Source organism: Mustela nivalis, assembly GCF_964662115.1.
Source record: "Mustela nivalis genome assembly, chromosome: 19".
Lineage (NCBI taxonomy): Eukaryota > Metazoa > Chordata > Mammalia > Carnivora > Mustelidae > Mustela > Mustela nivalis.
Genome location: NC_139038.1, coordinates 22582951 through 22595775, shown reverse-complemented (window position 1 = coordinate 22595775; position 12825 = coordinate 22582951). Strand labels below are relative to the sequence as shown.

The window sequence follows — 12825 nt, the reverse complement described above, 5'->3', positions numbered from 1 at the left end:
ACCTGTAAATTCAGAGACCTGATGGCTGATGGAGAAAAAGGGAGGTTGGACAAATTGGGTGAAGGGAGGGAGGTACAGGCTTCTGTTATGGAATGAATATGTAACAGGAATAAAAGGCACAACATAAGGAATATAGCCAATGATACTGTCAGAGCACTGTGTGGTGACAGAGGGTAGCTACACTTGTGAGCACAGCATAAAGTATAGACTTATTGAAACACTGGGTTATACACCTGAAACGAATGAAACACTGTGTATCAATCGTACTCAGATAAAGAATTCTTTTTAAGGAGGAATTGATGACACACATGACAAGATGGCCATTGTCACCTCCCTGTCACGAAGGAAATGCAAATCAAAACCACACAAGATCCCGCTTCACACCCACTCGGTTGGCTGTTACCAAACATTAACACATGTTGATGAGGAACTGGAACTCTTGTACACAGCCACTGAGAATGCAAAATGGTGCTTTCATGGTGAAACACAGTATGGCATTTCCTCAAAAACTTAAGCCTAGAAATACCATATGACTTAGAAATTCTCCATCTCTGAATACACCCAAGAGAAGAGAGAGCAGGGGCTCCCATAGGAATTTGTGCACCCACATGAAGAGCAACATTATTCACAATAGCCAAGAGTTGGAAGCAACTCAAGAGTCCACTGGTGGATGGAAGGATAAACACGATACGGCAGAAGATTACGAGGGAATATTAGACAGCCTTAAAAAGGAAGGAAATTCTGACACATACTGTAACATGAATGAAATTTAAAGACATTATAGTAAGTGACACAAGCCAGTCACAAAAGTTCAAACACTGTATCATTCAAGTTACATGAGGGGCCTAGAGCAGTCAAACTCACAGGGACTAAAAGTTAGAATGGCGGTTGCCAGAGGCTGGGGAGAAGGGGGAGTTAGTGTTTAAGGAGAGACTCAGTTGCGGAAAATAAACCAAGTTCTGGAGATGGATGGTGGTGACGGTTGCACAATGTGAATGCACTCAATGCCACAGAACTGTACACTTAAAAATGGTACATTTTATATGTCTGTTTTGCAATAGAAAAAAAGAATGGATGAGATTAGTTTCCTGAAAGCAGAATAAAATGTTGAGCAAAAAAAGTGTTTTAAATAGGTATTAACAAGATCAGAGAGTATAATTTTGGCCAGGTAGAAAATGATCTGGATTTTTATACACCCATGCATTCCCACAATTTTTAGTGAAAAGATGGTAAACTATTATTTCAGTTGTGAGAAATTTTTTATAAAATCACGAGAAAAAGACTAAAAAGATATTCTTATAAAAAGGGAACAATTTTCAATTAAGCCACCAAACAACTGCCCACAGAATAAAAATTTATTAAAGATAAATTCAAATTTTGAAAAAATAGTGAATTGTAGACAAGCTATGCCATGAGACACTTCCCAATTAATACTGAGTATGATTTGTTTCATTTTTATTTATTTATTTTTAAGAGTTTATTTAAATCATCTTGCCACCCACTGTGGGGCTCGAACTCGTGACCCTGAGATCAGAAGTCACATGCTCTCTCTGACTGAGCCAGCCAGGCACTGTGAGTATATTTAATTTTAAAGGTCTTCCAAATTTATGAAGAAATATTGTCAATTCATTGTGTAAAAATATAAACTGTAAAAGAGATTTAAAAAAAATTTTTTACATCTGACAAAGAAGATACTCAGTTAGATATGAAATAAATTAGTTTCTATCATGCCAGATGGTGCTCCAGCTATGTTCAGTTAAAAAAAAAATCTGGATTTATTGTAATTTCAAAACAGGAGACTGATGTTTCCCTTATTGCTTCATTCCACCGTATGATATATATTGAAAATATTTGTGTTCGTTTTCAGAAGTAGACTCTGTGGAAAGTGTCATGGATATAGCTGTTAAAATTGTTCAGTGTATACACTCAAATGCTGTGAATCACCAGCTTTTGGAAAGGAACAGAAAGCAATAAATGCGATGATCTTGTCTCTTTATCTCTGTTCATTGGTTGGGTCATGGAAGTTTTGTGGTTTTTTTTTTAAGATTTTATTTATTTATTTGAGAGAGAGAGAGAGTGAAAGAGAACATGAGAGGGGAGAAGGTCAGAGGGAGTAGCAGACTCCCCAGGGAGCTGGGAGCCTGATGCGGGACTCAATCCTGGGACTCCGGGATCATGACCTGAGCTGAAGGCAGTTGCTTCACCAACTCAGCCAGCCAGGCACCCACATGGAAGGGTTTTACAAAGATTTACTGTGCTGTGAATTCTAATCAAGATTTGCTTGGAACAAAAGGAATTCTTGCCAAATATTTAATAATCAAAGACAAAAGATGGTGATCTACTGATTTCACACTGATATCATAGTATATGTGAATGAGCTAAATTTGAAGCTCTAAGGACACAGAAATCTTCCTTGTGACCTAGCTAGAAAGCTACAAGAATTTACATCGAAATGGAAGTTTCTCATAATAAATACATGATTCATTGAATGATTTAACATATTTTCTAATATGAATATATAGGCAAAAGATTTTTAATTATAATAACCAGCACTATGTAAACTATCTACAAAACCTACAAGAACAATGTGGAGAATGTTGTGTTGGCATTGATGAACTTAGAGTTACTTTTCAATTTATGCAATACCCCTTTACATTCCGTGTTAACAATACTGAGTTACTATGAGTCAGTCAATTGACATAACTTGGACAAACAATAGTTCTAATAAAGACAAATTTGTTTTGTCAATGTGGAAGTGAACATTAAGGGAAGATTATTTTTTGGTGCTTCATCCTGCAACTGAAAAACTTTTAAGTATGCTTGGAAGACCTTGGGTATGTGACTTGACTTTTTCGACCATAAATACAAATACAGATTCAATATTTCTAACAAAAATTCAGCATCTAGATTGAATTGTGCTCAGTATACAATAGCCCTGGGCTCCAAAGGCTTAAAACAACCACACAAAAGAACATATCTCATTAATGATTTGTTTATATTGAATATATATTGATGTGATGAAATTTTAGAAATACTGGATTGAATAAAATGTAACATTAAAATTAATTTCACCTCATGAAGAGCAGCATTATTCACAATAGCCAAGAGTTGGAAGCAACTCAAGAGTCCACTGGTGGATGGAAGGATAAACACGTTCCTACCTTTTTAAATGGGGTTACTAGAAGATTTTAGTATTCTATCAAACACACTCATCTAGAGTCCCTCCCTTTTTATTAGTGCCAGATCTCCTCTGGGAGAATTACCCAATGGGATTCACTCTGACATGAGGGTAATGAAGGCACTTGCCTCCTCTTGCAATTCCCACTACGGAGGCAGAAGGAGCCCCGTCCAAGGAGGGTGCCATGGACCAGAGTGATATGGCGCTTACACCTGGGACTTGGATTCTGGAGTAAGTGGTGCAGAGACAAGGATTGTCTGGAAGTGGAACTCCATATGATGTCAGTGGCAGTGTGTGGACCCAGCTCTTTGAATTTCCCAAACTGTATTTCTGCCGCGACGGGGATGGGGTGGGTGGGTGTTGGAGAAGCAAACACGATGTCCGCTAGAGAAGCAAACACAATGTTCACCAGAGTGAGGGGGTGAGTCAGGTGAAGACAGGGTCACACATCAGGTTTGAAGGGTTAGGGAAGCTTCCACATAGGGACTAAGCAACAAGGGTGCTGCCGTGTGGAGTGCAACTAAGCAACTAGGGGTTGCAGTGTGGAGTGCAGCGTAAGCTGTCCCTAAGAATGAACGGTGGGTAGGGGTGGTGGCTGACAGAAACCACAGCGAGGCTAAGTAAGATGGAGAGAAGGCCTCCGTATCTGTCCTAATCAACAGTCCTGCTGACCAAACCACCCTCTGCATTATGGAGTGAACAGCTGAGTTAATTCAAGAAAAAGACTCTCTGGAACCACAATGTCATGGCAACCGTGAAGGAATTCTACTTTCTCTATAGACCAGAGCTCAGTCAGTCCCTCTATTATTTCTGGGGAACGGTCCAGGTCGTAACTGGGCTCCTGCAACCGATGCCGGAGTTCTGAGAGCATCTCCCTTCTTCACTCCTGCACCGGAGTCCCTGTCCTAATGCATTGCTTGGGGTGTAACTTATTTGTCCCAGAGGCAGGAAATCTTCCTTGAATCTCAACTCAGCGCCCACAGCCCTGCTCTGGCTTCCTTAGTTGGAAGCCCAGGCAGCTCTGGGCTGAACGGACCGACCCATGGCCCCCAGGATGAGTGATACTACCTGTTCCATTCCTCGGGCAGCGGAATGTCTTGAGAGCCAGGACACTTGGCTTCTAGGCCTGGCTCTGCCACTAGTTGCATGACTTTAGGCAAATCACATCACCTCTCTGGGCCTCAGTTTTCACACCTGAGAAACGAAGGGGTTGCATCATATTAGTGATTCTCTACTTTTAATTACTTTTCCCTCCCAAACATAACCAGTGATGTATATTTTACCTAAGAGACACACACCCATTTGCAACTGCTGGGTGCTCACTGATTACACCCGTTCCTTCCCCACTCAAGAAAGCCTATCGGAATGCAGGGAAGAGTGTATATAATCTGACTGCATTTTTTTAATATTAAAAATAATCATGTGCCATCTTTTGACTGCAACAGAGTTATACTTATTGAGGGTTTAATTATCCACCTTCCAAATAAAAAGGGAGAGAGAAAGAGAAAGAGCCCAAGAAGGAAAAGCTCATCACTCAGTGAGGAATGAACACGAGATGGGAAACATGGACCCCACATCTCTTCCATTGGCTCCAGTAGTTGCGAATCTCCCATCCTGTGTCTTCCTTGCGTCCAGTGAGGTTCTCATTAAGCATAGGATCTCTGGTATGACCTCTTCCTTAGAGGGTTTTGTTTTTAAGATTTTATTTATTTATTTGTCAGGGATAGAGGGAGAGAGAGCGAGCGAGCATAGGCAGACAGAGAGGCAGGCAGAGGCAGAGGCAGAGGGAGAAGCAGGCTCCCCGCCAAGCAAGGAGCCCGATGTGGGACTCGATCCCAGGACGCTGGGATCATGACCCGAGCCGAAGGCAGCCGCCCAACCAACTGAGCCACCCAGGCGTCCCAGGGTTTTGTTTTAAGATCTGTTTATTTATTTGAGAAAAAGAGAGAGCACGAGTGGTGGGGGCAGAGGGAGAGGGGGAGAATCTCCAGCCGTCTCCGCACTGAGTGTGAGCTCTACGTGGGGCTCAATCTCACGACCTCGAGATCAAGACCTGAGCAGAAACCAAGAGTTGCTCACTTAACCAACGACGCCACCCAGAGGGCTCTTCCCTGGAGGTTTTCAAGGGACACTGCCTCTCCAGTTTTCATCTTCTACACTGGCTTACTGACCCATGGGCAGATGCTACAGAATTCTCCATAGTCTTATTTACAGATCTCACAAGGCGCCCTTGACAACCTCTGAGTTTGTGCACCAAGGCTGCTGGCTGCTGAGCTAGTGTCTCTGAGGTCTCTCCCTGCATCAAATTGCTGGGAAACAATGGCCTTCAGTTGTTTCCCAGCTGCTGCCCACTTGCTACCTGGCTTCCCCTACCTGGTACTCCTCTTCCACATTCCTGCCTAGGACAAGCGCTAGCCAGTCTTTCTTTCCTTTTTTTTTTTTTTTTCTTTTTAAGATTTTATTTATTTGGGGGTGCCTGGGTGGCTCAGTGGTTTAAACCTCTGCTTTCCGCTCAGGTTATGATCTCAGGGTTCTGGGATCAAGCCCCACATCAGGCTCTTTGCTCAGCAGGGAGCCTGCTTCTCCTTCTCTCTGCCTGCCTCTCTGCCTGCTTGTGATCAATCTCTCTCTCTCTCTCCCTGTGTCAAATAAATAAATAAAAAGAAAAAAAAATCTTTTAAAAAAAGGATTTTATTTATTTGTCAGAGAGAGAGAGAGCATAAGCAGTGGGCGCAGGAGAGGCAGAAGCAGGCTCCCCACTGGGCAGAGAGCTGGATGTGAGACTCAACCCCAGGACCCCGGGATCATGACCTGAGTTGAAGGCAGAGGCTTAAGTGACTGAGCCACCCAGGCATCCCTGCCACAGTCTTTCTTGCCAACATTTGTATCCACTTTACAGTTGTTACCCTTTGTAAGCGGCACAAGGGCAAAGATTGTGTCTAGTTAATTCCCTGCTCTGTTGCTGCCTGCGTGGCAGTTACTTAGCGAAATAGTTACAGAACACAGGAGGGACTAAAAGATTGAAAGCAGAAATAAATGAAGGAAGGATTCCTGTCAACTGATTTACTCCCTTTTAGCACATAAATACGTGCTGGTCTTTCTCATCTTTTATGATAAACACTCACACAAACACTAAAGAGAAATTGTCAGCCCCACATAATTCTCTCCTAACGTTCAGAGCCAAGGAATTTGAAGTATTTGTCTGCGTGCTCCATTTCCCCTTCTTTGTATCCTATCTCTCCTCGAACCTCCACAGTCTGGCATCTGCTGCCTCCACACGAGTAGAACTGCTTCTACCATCAAGAATCTACATGTTGCGGTGCCTGGGTGGCTCAATCGTTAAGCGTCTGTCTTCGGCTCAGGTCGTGATCCCAGCGTCCTGGGATCGGGCTCCACATCGGGCTCCCTGCTCAGCGGGAAGCCTGCTTCTCTCTCTACCACTCCCCCTGCTTGTGTCCCCTCACTCACTGCATCTATCTCTCTGTCAAATAAATGAGTAAAATCTTAAAAAAAAAAAAAATCTACATGTTGCCAAATCCAATGGACAAATTCTTTGGTCCTCGTTTTACTTGCTTTCCTGACTCTAAGACCTAAAATTAAGCTGAATGTCCATGGAATGCATTTATTATTTTCATGTAAGTAGAGGGAAGGCAGAAGTGATTTTTAAAAATGGGAATGACAGTAAAAGTAGATACTGCTTCTGTATTCCTAATATGATCAGTTTAAGGGGAGACTAAAGACAAAAACCTTTTAGAGATTATAGAGATGCATTGTTGTTATACACACACACACACACACACACACACACACACACACACACACACTGAATCCCTTCAATATGCCTGGCATTGGGGAAATAAGACAAAGCATCAGATTTCAAGGAGTGTCCCTCTGGTGGCTGTGCCCTCTATAATATAGACAAAATATAATAAGACAGTTAGGGCGCCTGAGTGGCTCAGTGGATTAAGCCGCTGCCTTCGGCTCAGGTCATGATCTCGGGGTCCTGGGATCGAGTCCCACATTGGGCTCTCTGCTCAGCAGGGAGCCTGCTTCCCTCTCTCTCCCTCTCTGCCTGCCTCTCCGTCTGCTTGTGATTTCTCTCTGTCAAATAAATAAATAAAATCTTTAAAAAAAAAAGACAGTTAATTTTGAATTTAAAAAATAATAATGAAACTGCTGACATGTAGTATTCATATAGGAAATGCACCCATTTCAAAAGTTCAGCTGGATGAATTTTCACTAACTGAACACACGCGTGTCAACAGATTGTCACCAGAACACCCACTCTTTTCCTCTGGACCCTCTCTGCTCCACAACCACTGCCTTCCTGACTTGGAAAGGGTAGATCCGTGTCGCCCGAACCCATGTTTCATTCCCTGCACGAATGGAGTCATGCAGGAATTCACTCTCCTATGCCTTGCTTCTTTCATTCAACATAGTATTTGCAAGATTTATTGAGACTGTGCAAGGAATTGTACATCATTCATTCTCCCTGCTGTCTGGATTCTCTGGTAGCAATACTGGCTACGTCCTCACATGGGATCTTCCTTCCCATAATAACTGTGGTTCCTTCTCTCTCAGTAATGTCTCCCATCCTCCTTTCCTTCTTTTTCTCTAAACCGCCTATCACCATCTAACATAGTACACATTTTACTTCTTTATTATTTGCCCCTCTCCCAGATCGGAAGTTCCAGAGAGTCAGGTAAGTGCTAGATGAATTCTCTCTGAATAAATGAACCTCAGCTACTTCCGCATGGTACCCAGCATGCTCATAGCTGGAGGGAATGTCATGTTGCCCAGACAGAACAGATGGGTCAAGAACTGCAACAAAGTGTCATTTAGCAAGGGGCCAACCTGATGTGGAGCCACGTGTGGCTCTCCTACTGTGACATCTGTACCTTAACCGTGAATTTCGATGTGCAAATCCTTACATAAAATGCTTGCCAATAAATTTCAGAAGTTTATTAAAATGGAAAAAGAAAACAGTCCAGGAGTATTTGTCAACTGGGAATATCCCTTAGGGGTATTGGGAAATTGGATGTGGACTTCCCAGTTTTACATCCTTTTGTATTTTTGGAATTCATAATAATAAAATCCACTGATTTAGGAGTTAAAAATTAAAGAATAACATGCCACACTTAAGTGTAGTCTGCCTTAGTATTGTAAAAACTATTTAATATTTACAAATGGATATTAGAGATACCACCAAGCCCTACAACATTTTATAAAAATTACAAATTAAAATCACAATAATAGAAGAATGCCTGGCTTATAGTAGGCACCCAGATATTTCTTGAATGCATGAAAATATATCAAGATGTTAAATCATGCCAACAGGTCAAATAAGGAGAAAAAACTCACCATTTAACTAATAAATACCAAAAAAGCATTTAGAAAGAATTCGGCATCCATTCCTGATGAAAAACCCTTGGCACGCATTAAAGAAAACGGTTTCCACCCTATGCCTCTCTGCAAACCACTGCAATCTGGCTGTTGCTGGCACCACGCCATGGAAACTGCTTTCCCCAAGGCGATCAGTACCCTACATATTGCTAAATCCAATGCACTTGGATGGAGACCAATAAATATGTAATGAATTAAGGAATAGATGATAAAAGAATCTCAGATCAACAGTCAACATCACACTTAAAACACCAGAGTTGAAAAAACAAAATACAAAAAACCACTAGAGTTGTCTGTTCAAAGTCGGAAACTAAACCAAGATGTGAGCCTCTATTATCATTTGACATTTTTCTGGAAGCTCAAGCAAAAACAATAAAAATGGAGACAAAACAAAGTGCAGCTATTGGAAATAAGGAAATAATAATTCTCTTTCTTTACATGAGATCTAGGAGAATAATTTAAAAAACTATCAGAAATAATGAGAGGTCTAGAAGTTTACAAAGTCAATACCCAAGGAGCAATAGTTTTCCCCAAACGTCAGCAAAGGGAATGTCTATAATTGATGAGGTCATTGAGAAAGTAAGATATAAACAAAGCACGAATCCCACAAATGAGAAAGAACACAATCTTCCGTAAAAGTTCTGTAAAAGTTGTAAAATTTCAGCATTGCAAATTTATTTTTTAAAGATTTATGTATTCAAGAGAGAGAAAATAAGAGAGAGTGAGCATGGGCAAGGGAGGAGCAGAGGGAGAAGCAGACTCCCTGCTAATTAGGGAGCCCAACTTGGGGCTCAATCCCAGGACCCTGAGATCATGACCTGAGCCGAAGGCAGACGCTTAACCTACTGAGCTACCCAGGTGTTCCCAGCATGACAGTTTTAAAAAGGAAACATTGTACAGAGGATAATATTTTTTTCATTGGCTAAAGGTGAAAAATAAATGATACTTAGGTTGCAAATTTTATATTGAATTTTAAGTGAGAGAGATGGGCTTGATATCTAGCATCAGGGACAGCTTAATTATGAGACAGGGTCAAGATTGTTAAAATGGGGACTGAAGCCTTACATCAGTTCCCTTGTTGCCCTCTGTAATGTCTGATGGGAATTCCTGAATTTGCAAGGTCAGCTGACCTGAGATGGTTAATTCTGCTGTCTTGTAGGGAAGTAACTTGACGAATGCAGGAAAGTCTGTGAACAAGTATATAGACGATGAGCAAATAAATCAAAGCTCTGGGATTAATACTTCTGTTAGCTTTAGCAGGAAGTGAAATCCTTGTGATCAGTTGTGGGTTCTACATAATTTTTAGGGGGGTGTGAAACACTTGAAAGAATTTGATGTATCTAATGTGCATTTGGTTCGAAATGTATCACTCGAATTGTCACAGTATTCTAGGTACTGGGAATATAGTGCTGAAAAGACAGATGAGGTCCCTGCCTTAAAAGAGCTTATGAGAAGGGCACAGAGAACAAACAAAGAGACAAACAAATGCTTAATCAATATGATTTTTTAAAAGTCACTGATGCTGTGAAGAAAATAAATCTGGTTAGAGATAGACATGAAAGGAGGGGTGTGCTGTAGATCAAAGACTTCTCTGAGAAGGTATTTGAGCTGAAATCAAAAAACATATGAAGGAGCAAACCATGCAGAAGCAGAGCAGTCCATGCACAGGAAACAGAGAGGCAGAAATGAGCTTAGTATGTTCCAGACTCTGCAAGGCAACCACTATAGCTGGAACACAGTGAGTGAGGGGTAGTGGGGGAAGAAGGCAAAGCAGGTGCTGATTTATCTGCAAAGGGTCTAGATTTTATTTGTATTTATTCGTATTTATTTTTTATTTTTATTCTTATTTGTTTTTTTAAGATTTTATTTATTTATTCGACAGAGAGACATCACAAGTAGGCAGAGAGAAAGGCAGAGAGAGAGAGAGGAGGAAGCAGCCTCCCTGCCAAGCAGAGAGAGCCCAATGTAGGACTCGATCCCAGGACCCTGAGATCATGACCTGAGCCGAAGGCAGAGGCTTAACCCACTGAGCCACCCAGGTGCCCCGTATTTATTTTTTTTTAAAGATTTTATTTCTTTATTTGACAGAGAGGGAGAGTACACAAGCAGGGGGAGCAGCAGAGGGAAAGGGAGAAGCAGGTTCCCCGTGGAGCAGGGACCCCTATGTGGGACTCAATCCCAGGACCCTGAGATCATAACCTGAGCTGAAGGCAGATGTTTAACTGACAGCCACCCAGGTGTCCCTATTATTATTATTATTATTATTATTATTATTGTTGTTTTTTAGAGAGGGAGAGAGAATCTTAAGCAGGCTCCATATCCAGTGTGGAGCCCCATGAGGGGCTTGATCTCATGACCCTGTGACCTGAGCAGAAAGGAAGAGTTGGACACTTAACTGAGCTACCTAGGGGCCCCTCTGGATTTTATTTTTGATGTGAAGGGAAGTCATTGGAAGGTTTTAAGCATGGGCCTAAGTGACCTGTTTTATGATTTCAAAAGCCCATGGGGGCTGCTGTGAGACTGATCATCTACAGTGAGGAGGGGGACACGGGAAGCAGGCAGACCAGTTCAGATGCTCCTTATGCAGTCCAGGTGGAGAGTGATATTGGCTTAGAAGATGATGATATGGTGTAAATGGACAGAAGTCAATAGCTGGGAAATGTATTTTGAAGGTGGGGCCAAAGAACTGGACTAGGGATTGACTGGGTGCAGGATATAAGGCAATGGGAAATCAAGAACTTCTAGGATTTGGAACGACACAGCTGGATGGATGGTGGGAAGATACTGGAGGTGGGGTGGGTTCAAGGGCATGCATGTTGAGGGGAAATCAAGAATTTTATCTTGGACCTATAAAATGTGGGGCTGCCTCTTGTCTACCCAAGTGGACATGGTGAATGGCAGCTGGATGTGAGGAAGCACGGGCGATCCGTCAATGTAGATGGTATTTCCAGACAAGGGACCTAAGATGCCAGAAAGAAAGGATTCAAGCAGAGTGATGCTGAGGTTTGAGGCCTGAACCCCAGGGGGCATCCCAACATTTAGGGCAAGTGGGAAGAGGAGGAGGGGGAAAAAATGAACGGAGAGGGAGCAGGGCAGACCCAGAACTCAAAAGAAAGTAATTAATTGTGTGGAATCCTGCTAAGATGCTGAGAAAGGTGAGGAGAGATACTGGGCCACTGGACTGGCCAACTGAAGGTCATCAGTGGCCTTCACCAGAGAGGTTTTGTGGGACTTGTAAAAACGTGATTGGAAAAAAATAAATAATAATAATAATAATAAACACATGATTAGAATGGGTAGTTGTGGGGCCAAAAGTACCAGTGAAGATCTATCTATCGTATGTCTAAATATTTAAATGTTAACAATTGAGCAAACTACTGAGTAAAATATTCTCTTCCTGGGGCACCTGGATGGCTCCGTGGGTTAAGTGTCTGCTGTCAGCTCTGGTCATGATCACAGGGTCCTAAAGTGAGTCTGCTTCTCCCTCTGCTCCTCCCCCTGCTCATGCTCTCATGCTCCCTTGTTCTCTCTTTCAAAGAAATTTTTAAGAATCTTTAAAAAAGAAAGAAAGAAAGGCCAGGAACAATTCTTCTAATTCTTCCACTGTAAGAGGAGGGGAGTAGCTTCAATGTGCAGCTGATCCAGCAGGCTGGTAACTCCAGCCGTAGGAAGGAAAAAAAGACCATTCTTTTCTAATTGCTCTTGTATTTATAATAGCATAATAAGTGAGATCATCCGCTGAGTGTAGGAAGAGACAAGTTGTGAAAAGTGATCTGGGAGCACTTAAAAATGGTTAAGATGGTAAATTTCATGTCATGTGCATTTTACCATACTTAGAAATAATTTAAAGAGGGGTGCCTGGGTGGCTCAGTTGGTTAGGCATCTGCCTTTGGCTCGGGTTGTGATAGCAGGGTCCTGGGATCGAGTCCCACCTCCGGTTACCTAACCTTTGCGGGGGGGGGGGGTTCTGCTTCTCCCTCTCCCTCTTGTGCATGCCTCTCTATCTCAAATAAATAAATGTCAAAAAAATTTTTTTAATTATAAAAAGGCTAATAAATGACCACCCTCCTCCAAAAAAAAATCTATCTGTGAAAACAGAAGAGTAAATATTATTCAGGAAATGAGATATTAGAGGGGCAATATTAGAAGCTTACTGGAAATTTATGGGCATAAATTTGAAAGCAAAACCAATAAACATAATTATGCCTGTTTTTTCTCCTGCTGCTTTCCATTGCCAGGTGAAG

The 12825-nt window shown here is 42.0% G+C and overlaps 1 protein-coding gene across 8 annotated transcripts in view; it reads right to left on the bottom strand.

Moving 5' to 3' along the window:
• The window catches only part of TNRC6A (trinucleotide repeat containing adaptor 6A), a 198385-nt gene that overhangs the window by 156980 nt on the left and 28580 nt on the right, over nucleotides 1-12825 (bottom strand). For all 8 annotated transcript variants that reach the window (XM_082714754.1, XM_082714756.1, XM_082714773.1 and 5 more), the window contains exon 2: nucleotides 4247-4372. In XM_082714754.1, the coding sequence (XP_082570880.1) occupies nucleotides 4247-4326 (80 nt within the window). In that variant the 5' untranslated portion in view covers nucleotides 4327-4372. The remainder of the gene's footprint in view (nucleotides 1-4246; nucleotides 4373-12825) is intronic.